This window comes from Camelus dromedarius, chromosome 9 (assembly GCF_036321535.1).
Source record: "Camelus dromedarius isolate mCamDro1 chromosome 9, mCamDro1.pat, whole genome shotgun sequence".
In the NCBI taxonomy this organism is placed as follows: domain Eukaryota; kingdom Metazoa; phylum Chordata; class Mammalia; order Artiodactyla; family Camelidae; genus Camelus; species Camelus dromedarius.
Genome location: NC_087444.1, coordinates 67,912,111 through 67,927,255, shown reverse-complemented (window position 1 = coordinate 67,927,255; position 15,145 = coordinate 67,912,111). Strand labels below are relative to the sequence as shown.

Here is a 15,145-nt window from a genome sequence, read left to right as displayed (position 1 = left end):
GAATGGGGTTAGAGGGAAGTGGAGGTGGGAGCCCCTGGCTCGGCCTCACTGGCCTCCAGTGTCCCAAGAAGGGGAAAGCCCTGGCCATGTGGCCAGGAAATGGTCCAGTTCCAAATTCGAACCCAGGTCCTTGCCTGCTCTGTAACAGAGCCTCCCAAACAAACTCTCATTATCCCATATTATACCTGAGATTCAGAGGAGTTAAACTGTATAGTCAAGGAATTAAACCCAGTCTCTGACTCTTTCTAAGACAAGGGACACTAGGACTCCGAGGTCTAGGGGAGGCAGCCAAGTTTGAGAGAAAGCAAAGTACATGGATGGGGAGCCCTAATCCACAGATCCAGCTAGATCCAAGTCCATGAATTGGCCTCACTCCTCCCTAAACCCCCAAATTTTGGACCCCTAACATTGGGCCCCAAGCTTGTTCACCTTCTCTGAAAAGGTCTTGTAGGGCCTCAGCATGGGGTGGGTCTTCAGTTCCTCATCTATGTTCTCCCCATAGGACCAGTTGTTCTGAATCTGGAGGTGAAAAGGGGACAGGTGTGGGCAGTGCCACTACGGAGCTGGGATCAGGAGCAGAATGAGGGGTGGACAGCAGCCTGGGGGACACAGAGAGGGAGCCCTGGAGGGGCTGAGGGTTCCAGAGGAGGCTATGGGTCCCAGAAAGTGTTAGAGGTCCCAGGGAAATCTGGGAGGACCTGTGTCTTGGGGAAAGCTAGAGTCTTGAGGAAGGCTGGCAGGGGTGGGGAATTCTGGGGAGTGGAGGAACCTGATGCTTACCTTGTCGAAGGCCCACTTCTCATGTGTGTACTCCGCAAACTTGTTAATGAAAGAGTCCAGCTTCTCTGGGATGATCACACTATTGGGAGATGGGGTCAGCAGATGTTGGGGCTAGTCCCTCCTGCCACCTCTGAAACTTTCTCCCAGCCTCCAGGCCCAACCCCCACTCCTGCCTCCAGGTCTCACTTGAGGGTCTCCACAGGCCGAGGATCAAAGTTGCCTTCAGCATCCACCGTGGCCTTTTTCTCAGCCTTGGATGAGTATGAGGCGTCCACGTAGTCAGGGGGCAGGGCCCCTGCGATGGCGCATAGGCAAGGCATAGCCATGCGGTACAGCTCTGGGTCATACTTCTGGGGATGCCGGGGGGGGGGGGGTTGTCACTGCAGGCTTGGCTAAGCCTTCAAATACTGGAGCCCCAGAACTTCAAACTCAATGCTCCAATCATCAGCCCTCTTCCCTGATCCCTCAAACATGAAGTATGGTCTTTCCCTGAAATCCAAGCCTTAGACCCTCCTGGACTCTCAAACCACCCTATACCCCCGTCTCCAAGCCCCATCCTAGAGGCTCATTCCCTCTTCCATAGCACCCAATGTGGAGACTCAACTCATAGATTCTCCTAGATCCAAACCTGCAGAAGTGCCTCCCTTCCCTAACTCCCAGATTTAAAGATTTCATCCTGGATCCCCAACTTTGGGTCCCAAACCCTGCAAACAGGTTTCTTTCAGAGCCCCTGGGTGCCCAGACCTTATGGGCCAGCGAGTCAAAGATGCCCCAGAAGAGTTTACGAGTGAGGTGCAGCTCTTCCTCCGAGGTGATCCCGAAATTGGCCCAGCCAGTGGGGAGGCAGTAGTACTTCCAACAACGCTCATAGTGGTTGGTGAGGAGCTGGGGGGAGCAAGAGGGGGACACACAAATTAGTGTGACACAAACAGGTGGCAGGCGAATGAAGAGCCAGAGAGGCCCAGGGGATGCTAGTGCTTTTGAATTATGAAGGAGGTGTGGGTTATGCAAATGATATGCTAATAAGGGGAATAGTATGCATATTGCAAAGTGGTCCTGGACAGTTTATATAAATTTGGCACTCTAATTTAGAGTCATGATGGGCATTAAATCAGAACTGGATTTGTCTGGTGCTGCTTTACACAAATAAGCATGCAAGATATTAATCCATGGGTAGGGTCGTGTGCAGACTGGCATATGGGTGGACTGAGCTGTGCGTATGTGAATTAACATGGCAGATACAAACATAGGCAGCACCCCATGCAAACATATGGTAATTGGAAAGAGGGCTCCACCATCCAATATGCAAATTTGAAATAGGGGCTGATTTAGATGTATTATGCAAAATAGTTACACTATCTGGGTTAGGGGTATCTCCTTATGCAAGTCAGCATGCAAATGAAAAAATAATAGGAGAGAGTGTGCAAATATTCAGGCTAGCTGTGGTACTGTTTATTCAAATAAACGCACTCGTTTGAATAGTGAAAGGCTGGTGGTCCAAGCATGTGAATAAGCATGTTAATTAGAAAAAGTGGTGTGCTCCACGCAAATATGTGCTAATTAAAGTGGGGCCCAGCTCACTGTTAGGCGAATTAAACGCAATTAGGGAGTGTTAGAGGCACCAGTGACGCAAAGTGAATGTCCTAGGAATCCCAGTATGCAAATGAGAATGCTAAAGAGGTTTCTATGGGGTCCACTGCCCGCACATCTACAGGTTAACTGGCCTGGCCGGTGTGACACAAAAAGAGCCCCATAGTCCGAGGGCAGAGCAAGCTGGTGGGTGGAGCATGGAAATAAGCACGCGGAGGACAACTTGTCCTCACCTTGAGCGGCATCTTGGCAAACTCGTTAAGGATGGGCACATCGAACACCAGGCGCCGCAGCAGGTGCTGCAGCATGGACGGGCGGATGTACCTGCGGTGGACGTGCATGGGGCGGGGTTATCTAACCCCGAGGCCCGCCCCACCCGTAGCCCCGCCCACCCGGTCCCGCCCCACCTGCAGAGCGCCATCAGGCATTCTTCGATGATGTCGCGCTGCGCCTTGGTGAGCGAGCGGCCGCGGGACAGGCGGTACACCGTGTGAAGCATGGAGTCCACCATGATTGCGCGGTGCTCGGTTCCCGCAAAAAGTGGCGCACACTTGGTGATGAGCGGCAGCACGGCCAGGCACAGGTAGCGGTTCAGCGCCAGCGCCATCTCTGTGGTGCTGAAAGTGGCCTGGGGCGCAGGGTGGGACCGTCAGGCCCTCTGTGCGCTCCAGGTACCTGCTCAGGACAACTCTGGGCAAATGACCCTGGCTTCTGATCTTCCCCCCAAAACCTGCTCCTCCCAGTCTCTACTACCCTTGGTTACTTTGGACTATGCAAAATTTCAAATACACACAAAAGTCCAGAGGCCAATTAATTACCCAGATTAGCCTGTTCTGCAGATATCCACCTTCGGCATGCTTATTTCCCCTCTAACCTCGCCTTTTTTTTCCTGTAATATTTCATGTAACCCCCAGTCATATACCATTTTATCTAAAGATACTTAAACATGTATCTCCATTCAGACCACTACTTCCATTTAACATTCCATGTTGCCATTATAACACCTCATGGAATCTCTTGTTCATGGTCAGCCTTCTCTAATTGTCTCAAAAATGGTTTTGCATTTAGCTGGGATTGTTTGGATCAGGCCCCAGGAAGGTCTACATACTGTATTGGCTGACACCTGTAACTTCTCCCTTTCCTCCCCCCTTTTAAGGCTATTTATTTGCTGAAGAAACTAAGTCATTAATCCAGTAGAATTTCCTACATCTTAGCTTCGGCTGGTCGCCTCCCAGTGGTGTCAGCTAAGTTGTTCCTCTGCCTCTTGTATTTCTGATAAACTGGTGATTATAGATTCAAGACCCAGGGTTCTCTCTCCCAGTTAATGGCCAATAGTCATTTCTCTCATTTTAAGAAGAGACTTTTCTTGACCAAGTTCACTCGTCCAGTACATCACCATTCCTCTGCCTCCTCTGTCACCAACTTGTATTGACAGTCAACACTCACTGTCTCCAATACCTCACCTCCCAGGCTCTCTTAAACCCTCTCCAGTGAGGCTTTTGCCCCAACACCTTACTGAAACTGCTTCCTCCATTTGGCCAAACTCATGGTGAGTTCTCAGTCCTCATCTTACTTGGCCTCGTCACCTTCTGTTATTATTATTGTCGTTGTTGTGCATGGGTCTTTGTGTCTCCATGGTGCTGAGCCATCACTGAGAATTCTTTTTCATAACCTGAGGTACTGGAGATTTCCACCCACCCTTTCCCAGAACTCAGGGTTTTTTGTGGCTTCTGTTTTCTATCTCGATGATGGGGAGGGAGGATTATGATATGTACACAAGTTCAAAACAAACAAAAGTGCCAGCACTATTTCCATGACCCATCTCATACCCATGACCCACCTCACTCTGGAGGCCGGGAGGGTGGCCAGGCTACTCACCGTGTCCAGAGAGGCAGCCGCCCGCATGTCAGGCAGGAACCCCACATCCAGCACATGCAGCAAGAAGTCCTGGTTCTCGATGCCATACACACGGTCCAGGAAGAGCACCATGGATGCCTTGTGGTCCGGCACGAAGGAGGCTGACATCTTTGGCTGTACCAGAGCCCCATCTGTGGGCCGAGAGAGCAGTGTCAGGGCTACACCTGGGGCCCCTCTGCTTCCTCCCCTGTGTCACTCCCTTGCTGGGACCTGCTCCACACCTTTGCCCAGGGTGGGAATCTGCAGTGGGAGGCTGATGATGCCCACGAGGTCGTCCAGGGGCACGAGGGAGCGCAGGATGGCGCGGATCCGCAGGGCCTCACCCTTGCCGGCTTGGATTAGCTGGAGGGTGGAGGGGAGCATGTCATCCGGCACCCTGTGCCCCATTTGGTCATGCCCCCATTCCATCCCTTCCTGACCCATTGGCAGGTAGAGCAGGACTCCTTCTTGTGGCGCTAACGCTAGAACTCCCAGCCCTGATCCCCCTGCCTGTGCCTCTCCACTGCAGCCCTGGCCACCCCCGGCTCTCATTGTCTGGTCTCCTCTGCTGGACTGGGAGCTCTGTGAGGGCAGAGCCTGGAGCATCCCCTACCCCTGGCTTCGGGTCTCACATGCATCTCTGGTGCACAGCGTCCCAGCAGGTCGATCAAGGCAGCGTAGAAGGACATGATGGCGTGTCCCAGATGCACCCGGTTTTCTTCAGGGGGCTCCTCACCAAAGCTGCAGGGAAGGCAGGTGGTGTGGCGGAGGCAGCAAGGGACTTGGGGAGGGCAGGTTGTTCTGTTGAGGACTGGGTAGTGGGGCGGGAGACTCACTGCTCCCGGCGCCGGTCCCTGCGGATGCCTGGGCCATCCCGCGCAGGGTCCTCGGAGATGCGGATGGCCTCTTCGATGGTGGCCAGCAGCCCTGAGCCGCCCTCTCCCCGCAGGGCAGGTCCGAAGCACTCGGGTTTGCGGATCAGCAGCCGCACCACCACATTGGCATTCTCCTCCACGCTCTCGCCTGGCAGCTCAGGGTCAGGAGGCCTTGTGAGCCCAGGGTCCCTCCCTGGGCAGCCCCCGCCCCTTCTAGACCCTGCCCTCACGCTCCCGCCAGGCCTGTGACTCGGGATGTAGGCCCCTCCCCTACCCCATGTTACTGCAGCCTCCTGCCTCACCGTTGACGAAGACAGCAAAGCGCAGGAAGTCCAGATAGCGTTCTCCACCGCAGGGGTTCCAGCCAATGTCCGGGTACCCTTTGGCCAGGAGCATGGGGCAACTTTGGAGGCCACAGCCCGCCAGGTAGGACACCACCTGGGGGCAGAGTGGGGCTCAGCCAGAGGCCAGACCCACACCACCTTCCTCCCCAAGGCTCAAGTCCCTGCCCATCCCTGGAGATCCAGTCTGATTATTTCTGGATCCCTCCGCAAACAACCCTGGACCATTGCAGCCGCCTCCTCCCTGGGCTCAGTGCTCCCCTCAACCTCCTGTCTATCCCACACACACAGCGAGAGGGACTCTGCAAACACCGTGGTGTCATCTCACTTGGGGTGAAGCCAGAGCCATCGCTGTGACTCACAAGATCCTCCACACAATCTGCCCGTGTCACCTCCCTACCCTCACCTCCTAGCACTCACCCCTGTCTCCCTCTGCTCCAACCACGCTTGTCTCTTCACTGTTCCTCAAACTCATGAGGTTCACTCGTGCCTCAGGGCCTCTGCACTGGCCTTTTCCCTGCCTGGACTGTTCTTCCCCCTCATGTCCATATGGCCTCCACCTCCTTCAGAGCTTTGCCTGAATGTCACTTTCTCAGTGAGACTTTCTCTGACCCCTCTTGTCTAAACTCAGACACCCTTCTGACTCTTGATATTTCTCTTTCTTGCTCACGTTTTTGCTTCCTTAACATTCATCACTAATATACCATATATTTGATTTATTCATCTTGTTATTATCATCTTGTCATTATTCCTCTTGTATTATCTATCCCCCCAAGTAGAATGTCAGCTTCAGTAAGACAAGGATTTTTGACTCTCAATCACTGTCATACCCCTGCTGCCTTGGACAGGGGTATGACACATGGTAGGTGCTCAGCAAATATGTGTTAAATAAACAATACTGTACTAGCGTGTAACTGTTAGAGAGTGCTTACTGCTTTGTCATTGCTTCCATGGGTTGACTCATTTAATCCTCAGAACAACTATATGAAGTTGTTTCTATTATTATTTTCATTCTACAGAAGAGGAGATAGAGGCCTGGAGAATTAAAGTCCATTGCCTAAGGCCACACATCAAGGGAGCAGAGCTGCAGGGAAGGCAGGGACGGGGAGTTGAACCCTAGTTGCTGAACTCCAGGGCCCATGCCCTTCACGGCAGGGGGCACAGAGGGCCTAGGCCACATGGCTGGGGAGGGTGGGGCCTGGACTTGCACTCAGCCCCAGGAATGAGTGACTGGGTCCTGTTCCTTCCCTGCAAATTATTCCCCATCAGATTCAGTCCTGAACTGTGCAGAATGGCACCCACAAAATGGGTCCCAAGTCAGCAGGTTCCCCAGGGAGCCAGGTAGGGGCCAGCTCTCCCCTCTCCACACCTTCTCCAGGTCCTGCTCCTGCAACGCCAAGGCCAGCTCATTGTTGTCAATGACAGAGGCAGCTGCCACATCCAAGGGCGTGGAGCCCTGCATTCCTGTGGGGGTGAGAGGCAGTGAGAATGTTCTTCAGAGGTGCAGAGCTGACTACCTCACTTTGGTTACCTTGCCTCCTCCAGGAAGCCCTCCTTGACCACCTATTTCCCAGCCTGGGTCAGGTGCCTCCTCTGGCGTGTGCTTTCCCATCCCAGGCCTGACCACTCCAGGCCATCACTGTGTGGGATGGCTTTGTCCTCCCCACTCCACTGTGCACCCCATGAGGCCCAGACCCAGGGCTGTCTGGGTATCCCCAGCACTGCTCATTCCAGGGCCAGATCCAGGGTGGGCTGAGAGAGAGTGTTTGTTGAATGACTAAGTGAATGAGCCAGCAGAGGGTGGGGCCAGCCTGGACAGACTATCAGGAGTGGGTTCAGGGGCCCTCACCCAGGCCGATGCCGCTATTCTCCAGCAGGTAGCTCAGGTGGTCAAACATGGAACGCTGGTTCTGCCGGCTGATGCGGCAGAAGTAGCAGAGGAAGCGGCAGCAGCTGGTGACCATCTTGGGGAAGCGGATCTCCTGGGCGGGCAGGGTGGATCAGTGGTCAGTGCCTGCCCTCCATGGGCCCCTCCCCTGAGCCCCCCGGCCCATGCAGCCCCCTTACCTTGGATTCGCCACCCCCGAGGACGTTCACCATGACTTCCATGACTGTCTCGTGCATGCCCAGCGCCCGCATCAGGTTCGGGTGTTGGTAGAAGACTTTGTTGTTCATGATGTTCCTGTGGACAGGTAGGGCGCATTGGGTAACTGGGTCGGGGGGCAAGTGCAGGGAGAGCCCCTGGACCCTTGGGGGAGCCATCATCCTTGCTGTGATAAGAGTTACCATTTACTGAGCTCTCACTCTTGTGCCCGCCACTGTCCCCTGTACAGATCTGGACTCATTCAATCCTTTCATCCAACTGGGGAGGCAGGAACTGTAATTATTCCCATTCCACAGACAAGGAAACCAGTCAGGGAGCCAAGGTGGGCTCCCCTGGGTGGAGATGTTTATCATCTTGCACGTTGGATCCCCAAGTGCCTAGAAAAGGCCTGGCACACAGTGGGTGCCCAATAGATGTTTGCTAAGGAATGAATGAGGCACACGTGACACTGAGTGACTGCTCGACTATTATTATTATTACTATTATTATTATTATTACCACTACATGTGTGGTGAGGTCCCGGAAGCTGTACCACGACTCTGTGAGGTGGGCAGGGCTTGTCCCCAGTTTAGAGATGAAGAAACTGAAGCTCAAAGAGAGTCAATCTTGTGCCAAGAGTCATAGGTGAGTAGAAGCTGTTACCTCCGGGGTGGGTGGAGAGGTAAGGGGAGGGGAGATTACCCAGGGAGATGGGCTAGCTGCTGGGAGGAGGATGCCACCCCAAGGCTGGGGCAGAAGTAGGGGGAGGGGACAATATTGCACCCAGATAACATGGGGGTGGGAGAACGAGCTGGAGCCCGGAAGGCTCCCCTCCCCTCCCCTAAAGTTGGGGGAGGGGAGGGGACTCACCCAATGCTCTGGATCATGAGGTTTTCCTCCTGGGGGCCCATCTGCACGATAAGCAGCGACCGGATCTGGCCGAGGCACTCCAGCAGGCTCATGGTGTCCTCCACGGAGGATGGTGAGATGGTGTAGGCCCGGGGCAGGGCGCGCAGCAGCTCCCCGAGCCCATCGTACTGCCGGTGCAGGAGGCTGAACATGGCCCGTACCAGCTCCGGGCTCTGCACAAAGTCCTCCTGGGCCCAGCGCACCACCGTGTGGGACACCAGCTCTTGCAGCGACTCTAGGAAGGGGACACAAGTGTCGGAACATTCTTCTGGGCCAGGGCCTTGGGCGAGAACAATGCAAATGGGGCCCCTCTTTCAAGCTGGCTTCGCAGTTGCTAACGGCCCCCACCCCACCTGCCAGGAGTGGGCAGATTCTGGCAGATTTTGTTCTATTGCCCTCAGAGTCTCCCTGTCCACTTCACCCTATTTCCAGGCCATAAGGGCCTCCTAAAAGCTTCAAGAGGAAAAGGAACTTGTATCACTGCAAAGTACCAGGGCACTATTATGAGCTCAGTCACAGTCCCATTTGTTCTGTAAAAATACTGCCAATTTTTCAACAAGGGAGACAACAGACATAAAGAAAAATTGTGAAGACTTTGGTGTCATTTGAAAATGATGTCAAAATGAACTGTTTTATTTTCCCTAGTAATCTCTTTGCGACTCCTATCTTGCATTCAGCATCCATTTCTCTCTCTCCCAATGTTTTTTCTTCCCAGGATTTCTGGGAGAGAAGATAGATGTCTCCTGTGTCTAGAAACCTTTATGCACTGGCATTGCATGACGCTGTCAATTCATGATCTACCTTCCTTACATCCACTCTCCACAATCTGGATTTATCACTTTGGACTTCATATTTTGCCTCTCTTCTCCTGCTCGTTCTGCTCCAACCACACTGGCCTCTAAATGCATCTCACATGTTCCTGCCTCCGGGCCTTTGCACTGGCTGTTCCCTCTGTAACAATCATCTTTCCCCAGATCTTTGCATGCCTCATTCCTCAACTCTAACCCCCCCATCTTTGTCCCTCTCTCTTCTCTCACTAAGTTTTACTTTTCTTCTTAGATGACCCACGGCCACCTGACATCATGGTATATGTATATTTGGACATTTTGTAATATTCTAAACTCCTTGAGGGCAAAGACTTTTATTCTTCCCCCTACTATAGTCCCCAGCCCTACCAACAGTGCGTGGCCCAGAGTTGGCCCAATAAAAGATTCTTGAACGTTATAGGATAAACCCTGTACAAAGTCAGGGACTCTGTCCTTGTTACATGGGGCTAATACATAGTTTGCACAATGACCCATTGGCCAAACTACTTTTATCATGACTGCTTCTCTAATCCCTCAGCATAGTAATCATTCCACCAAGAAATAAAAGAAAAACAAAGAAAATCCACGAAGACATAGAAGCCACAGTGGTGCAGGAGTTGCCACCATCCCAAGGTTGGCGTATGTCTCTGCTCCGTGTGCCACATTATTCCACATTATTCACACATATGGTGAAGCCCCCATATCTGGACCACACCTCCGGCATGTCTCCTCTCTTGCCCCACTCTCCACCCCTCTTCTCTCATTGGTACTCATTTACCCCTCCTTTGTGCTACTCCTTGTGGCCTGTCTTGGACCCAGAGGCTCCCCAAGCACAGAGCTTCCAGCCCCACCCCTGCCCCCTCCCTGGTGGCCTCAGTCCTTACGGGGTTTGTGCTCTTCGGCAGGTGCCTCCTCCTCGGGTTTCTCCTCCTTCTTCTTCACCAGCCGCACTTTCTCCAACAGGCTCATCAGGCGGGCACCCAGGGTGGTTTCTTCCTCTGGTTCTTCCTCCTCCCCCTCCAGCTGAATTCCTGGAGGTGGTCCAGAAGGGAGGGCATGTCATTCATCTGTTTGCTTATTAATCTTCTCAGTAATTTACTTCTTTATTCACTCATGGGTTCATTCATTCATTTCTCACTCATGTGTGCATTCATGGGGTTTTTCATTTCTTTCTTTATATGTTCCATATGTTTGTTCATTTATTCATTCCTTGAATCACTTGTCTTTTATATCAACTATTGCAAGTATCTTCAAAGAACTATAGAAAACTGTGTCTAAAGTATTAAAGGATGATGACAATGGCTCATCAACTAGAGAATATTAATAAAGAGGTAGATAATATTTTTAAAATAACCATATAGAAACTGGAGTTGAAAAGTACAATAACTGAATTTTTTCCAAAAACCACTAGAGGGGCACAACAATATATTTGAGCTGGATGGAGAAAGAATCAATGAACTTGAAGGTAGGACAATAGAGATTATCCAGTCTGAAGAAAAGAAAAATAAAAGAATGAAAAAAACTAACAGAACCTCAGAGACCTGTGGGACACCATCAAGCGTATTAATATATGCATAATGGGAGTCCTAGAAGGCGAAATGAGAAAGGGGCAGAAAAATAATGGCCCAAAATACCAGATTTTATGAAAATATTAATCTATATACCAAAGAAACTCAACAAACTCAAGCAGGATACATTCAAAGAGCACCCCACCTAGATACATCATACTTAAACTATTTAAAGGCAAAGGCAAAGGGAAATTTTGAAAGCCAGCCAGAGAAAAGTGACTCATCACATATAAGAAAATTTCAGTAAGATTATCAGCTGACTTCTTATAAGAAACAGTAGAGGTCATCCATCCATGCCTCCAGCCATCCTTCTTTTCGTCCATCCATAGCCAGCCAACATCTCTTTACCCATTTCTTTATTCATTCATCCTTCTATCCATCAATTCAGACACTCATCCCACCTATAGCCATCCATCCATATATACATCCACCCAAATACCCATATAAATATATCCTTCCACTCATATTTATCTGTTCACTAACATGTCTATTCATTCATTCATTCAACCAACAGTTACTGTACAAATACTATAGATATTTAAGAACAGGAAGTCTTAGGGAAACTTCAAGAGAGGTCTCAAGAGAAAGTTTGGAAAGAGGATTCTCTGATCTCCTCTCTTACCACAGTGTGTCAGCAGGTCTTGATGAAATTCGAGTAAATCCTGTCGGATCTCTTCAGGGAGAGGACAATCTTCCTCATCCTCACTATCTTTGAACTGCAATAGCATGTTGATCTAGGGGAAGGTCAAAGGTTAGAATGAGGGTTAGAGACCTTAGAGCAGAAACTATGATGTCAAGGATCAAAGATCCAATTGTGAGTCCTTGTCTAAGATCATGAGTTAGTGAAGAATATCTGGGAGACTAAAGGTTCGAAAGGAGTCAGGGTCAGCCTGGGATGACTCAGAAGTCTGGCTCAGAAAGAAGTAAGAGGGTAAGAGATTAGATATCAAGGGGCTGGGGTATATAGCTTAGTGGTAGAGCACATGCTTAGCATGCATGAGGTCCTGGGTTCAATCCCCAGTACCTCCTTAAAAATAAATAAATAATTATTTTTTTAAAAAGAGAGATTAGTATATCAATAGGGTTGGAGGTCAAGCACAGGTTTGGAGTTGAGTGCCATCAGTGATCAGAGTAGGGGGAGAGGTTGAGGTTGGGGTTTAGACAGTAAGGCCAGCTGGGGTCAGGGGTCAGAGGACCTGCTCCTGGGGTGGGGAGCGGAACTCGCGAGTACGTCGGGCAGTCTCAGCTGCAGACATGGTGAAGGATTTCATGAGGCTGCCATAGCGGTCCCGCTGGTTGGCTTGGAGTTTGTCCACATAGCGCTCTGCAAAGGCTGCCAGGGACTCCACACGGTGCTGCAGCTCTTGGTCACAGAAATACTCCAGCAGGTGACACATCTGTGGGATAACAGCAGTGCAGTAGGAGGGATGGCGGTGAGACCATCAGGATTTCCTTGAACTTCTCTTGCTTTCTTTCCCCACCCCATGGCCCTGCCCTGGTCCAGCCACTATTGCCTCTTGCCTAGATCCTTAAGCCAGCCACCTCCATGGTCTCATCCCTCCAATTCAGCTCCCACATGGAAAGGATCATTCAAAGCCAGTAGCACTCCACTGCTTTATGCCATTCCACAGCTCCCCTGCTGCCTTGGGACAAAGTCCAGACTCAAGCCCCACCAGACCCTGTATCTACTAGCACAAAGCAATAGAAGCTGGAAAACAGGAGGAACCAGCTCACCTGTAACTTCACAGACTCTGGCAACTTCATCTGGAGCAGCCCCTCCTCCAAGTATTCTTCTTTTTCCCCTTCTGCTGTCTCCTCTTCCTCTTTTTCCTCATCTTCCTTCTCCTGTGCCTCTTCCTCCTCATCCTCCTCCTTCTCCTCCTCATCCTCCTCTTCCTCCTCTTCTTCCTCCTCCTCCTCCTCTTCCTCTTCTTTCTCAGTGAATACTTCAGGCTCAATCATCTTCAAAATCTGTTTCACATCCTCATCGCCAAAGATGCCCATCACCTGCAGGACAAAGCCTGGGTCTTTCACTGTGGCCTGCAAGGCTTCCATAATCAAGTCCCAGCCTCATTCCCCAGACCTGCTTCTCCGGCACAGGCCAGATTCATCCCTACACTGGCTGGATGATTCCTCCCACAAACAAGAGCAGCATCCCCCTGCCCTGCCATCCATCCTCCTTAAGATCCCCCCAGATCCACATCCTGTGTCCCACCTACATGGCCCAGACCACATAGTCAAACATGAGCATCCTGCACAAGTAAGTGTCCTTTCTCCCAAGTTTGGGTATATGTGACTCTGGAGCAGGACACACCCTACACCTGGTAGAGGCCCTCATAACTCTCAGCATATGCCAGCTTTTGGTCAAAATAATGAAGATACTAACAGATGGAAGGAGAGCAGGTAAATCAAAGGGAAAATAATGGGGAAAGAGAGAGAAATGGGTGAATGGGGGAGGACTGGGTGGATGAATTAATAGATGGAATCATAGAGGTTTGAAGGGGAGATGGATAGATGGGTGGATAATGGATGGAGAGACGAAGGTAAAGGTGGAAGAAGAAATAGTGGGTAAATGGATGACAGGATAAATGATGCATAGATAGGTGGGTAGGTGAATAGATGGTTTGATAGATGCGTGAGCAAGTAAATGAGTGAATGAATAAATAGATAAATGGGTAAATAACCAAGCACTGGGGTAGGATGGATAGATGGACAGGTTTGTGTATGAAAAGCTGAATGGATAGATATATGGATGAGTCATTAGATGGGTAGATGAATGAAAGGGTACATGAAATAAACAATGGTTGGAGAATGGGTGGAAGAGTGGGTGTAGATGGTTGGATGGATTGTAGGTAGGCGGGTGGGTCTTCATCGATATTGATACAAAGATGCATGGATTGATGGACAGGTAGGTAGAAAATGGAGGAATGGATAGATCTGTAGATGGGTGGATGAATGGATGTGTGGATGAATGGTTGCACAGGGGGAAGGAGGATGATGGTTGGATGTATGAAGGGAAAGACAGATTAATAAATAAGTGGATAGGTGAATAGATGAATAGTGAAATGGATGTAATGATGTATGAATGACTGGAAGGGTGAATGAACAACTAGATTGAAAGTTGGATAGATGGACACACATGTGGATGCATAGATAACTGGGTGGAGAATGGAAGGATAAATAGATGGATGGACTTTTGGATAGGAAGATGGGGGTGTGTTTGAATGACTAAACGGATGGATGGGAATGTGGGTGGAGAGTGGATGAATGATGGCTGGTTGGATGGATGAGTGGAAAGAAGGAAGAGATTACTAACCAGATGAATAGACGACACATGAATGGATGGAAGGAAGAGTGAATGATGAGTAGATGATAGCAGGATAAACTGAAAGGTGGAGGGTGTATGGATGGAGAGATGAGTAGGTGTTTGGAGGCATAATAGGATGGGGAATGTACATATACATGGATGGATGGATGGATGAATGGATGATTGGACGATTTGGAGTGTGGAAGAGGAATGCGACAGAGGGGAGCAGGAGGAAACCATTACCAGCAGGGTGGATACAAGCTTGAGCACCGGCACAAACTGGAATTCCACAGAGCCCCCAACAGGGTCGCGTGCGTGCTGCCCACCATCTCGCACTGCCTCCCCCAGCATTCTTAGTGCTTTGTCCCGCAGAACCTCCAGAGGGATGCTGGGGCTGAGGCGGGCTGGGGCTTCTGCCACCCCAACAGCTGGCAAGGCAGCCACAAAACAGGGGGATGAGAAATGGTGTGGAGGCCGCAGCGAAGTGGTGACGCCAACGCCAGGAAGGCCGTGGTGGCGGGGACCATTATCCGCTCTTTTTCCAGGTGGGAAGAGAGTGATGGCGCGGGTCTCAGATGTGAGGGGCACGATGTACTCAGAGAGCATGGAGCGGCGAGTGCGGCAGGCACTTTCGAGGTGGATGCTGATGAGGAGGTCGTAGTAGCCTGCACGCAAGGGGCCGGGCAGGTGGGCATCCTCCAGGGCGTGCAGCAGCTGCGCCTGGTCCACGTGGCTGCACAGAGCATGCGCCACGCGGTTGTTGCCCAGGGCGCACACAGCGCGGTAGAGGCGGAGGGTGTGGGAGTGGAACCGCTGCAGGTCCAAGCGCTCTGACAGCTCCAGGATGTCCATGCAACTGAAGCGGAGATGGACCACAGACAGGGACAGAGTGGGTAGAGGAGGGGGGAAACAGACACAGACCAGAGAGGCAAAGAGGTGCTCGGGTTAGTTAGTGTTGGCGGCCCAAGCAGGGAATCCCAGTGTTCTGCT

The 15,145-nt window shown here is 51.1% G+C and overlaps 1 protein-coding gene across 2 annotated transcripts in view; it reads right to left on the bottom strand.

Moving 5' to 3' along the window:
• The window catches only part of RYR1 (ryanodine receptor 1), a 106,313-nt gene that overhangs the window by 58,380 nt on the left and 32,788 nt on the right, over positions 1-15,145 (bottom strand). For both annotated transcript variants that reach the window (XM_064489299.1, XM_064489300.1), the window contains exons 34-53: positions 14,399-15,011; positions 12,583-12,855; positions 12,045-12,245; positions 11,471-11,582; positions 10,165-10,311; positions 8,436-8,709; positions 7,550-7,664; positions 7,332-7,464; positions 6,852-6,946; positions 5,444-5,579; positions 5,103-5,289; positions 4,899-5,007; positions 4,509-4,629; positions 4,249-4,418; positions 2,778-2,998; positions 2,604-2,694; positions 1,525-1,665; positions 967-1,130; positions 781-859; positions 430-519 (exon numbers count right to left, since the gene is read on the bottom strand). In XM_064489299.1, coding sequence (XP_064345369.1) covers positions 430-519; positions 781-859; positions 967-1,130; positions 1,525-1,665; positions 2,604-2,694; positions 2,778-2,998; positions 4,249-4,418; positions 4,509-4,629; positions 4,899-5,007; positions 5,103-5,289; positions 5,444-5,579; positions 6,852-6,946; positions 7,332-7,464; positions 7,550-7,664; positions 8,436-8,709; positions 10,165-10,311; positions 11,471-11,582; positions 12,045-12,245; positions 12,583-12,855; positions 14,399-15,011 — 3,472 coding nt within the window. The remainder of the gene's footprint in view (positions 1-429; positions 520-780; positions 860-966; positions 1,131-1,524; positions 1,666-2,603; positions 2,695-2,777; positions 2,999-4,248; positions 4,419-4,508; positions 4,630-4,898; positions 5,008-5,102; positions 5,290-5,443; positions 5,580-6,851; positions 6,947-7,331; positions 7,465-7,549; positions 7,665-8,435; positions 8,710-10,164; positions 10,312-11,470; positions 11,583-12,044; positions 12,246-12,582; positions 12,856-14,398; positions 15,012-15,145) is intronic.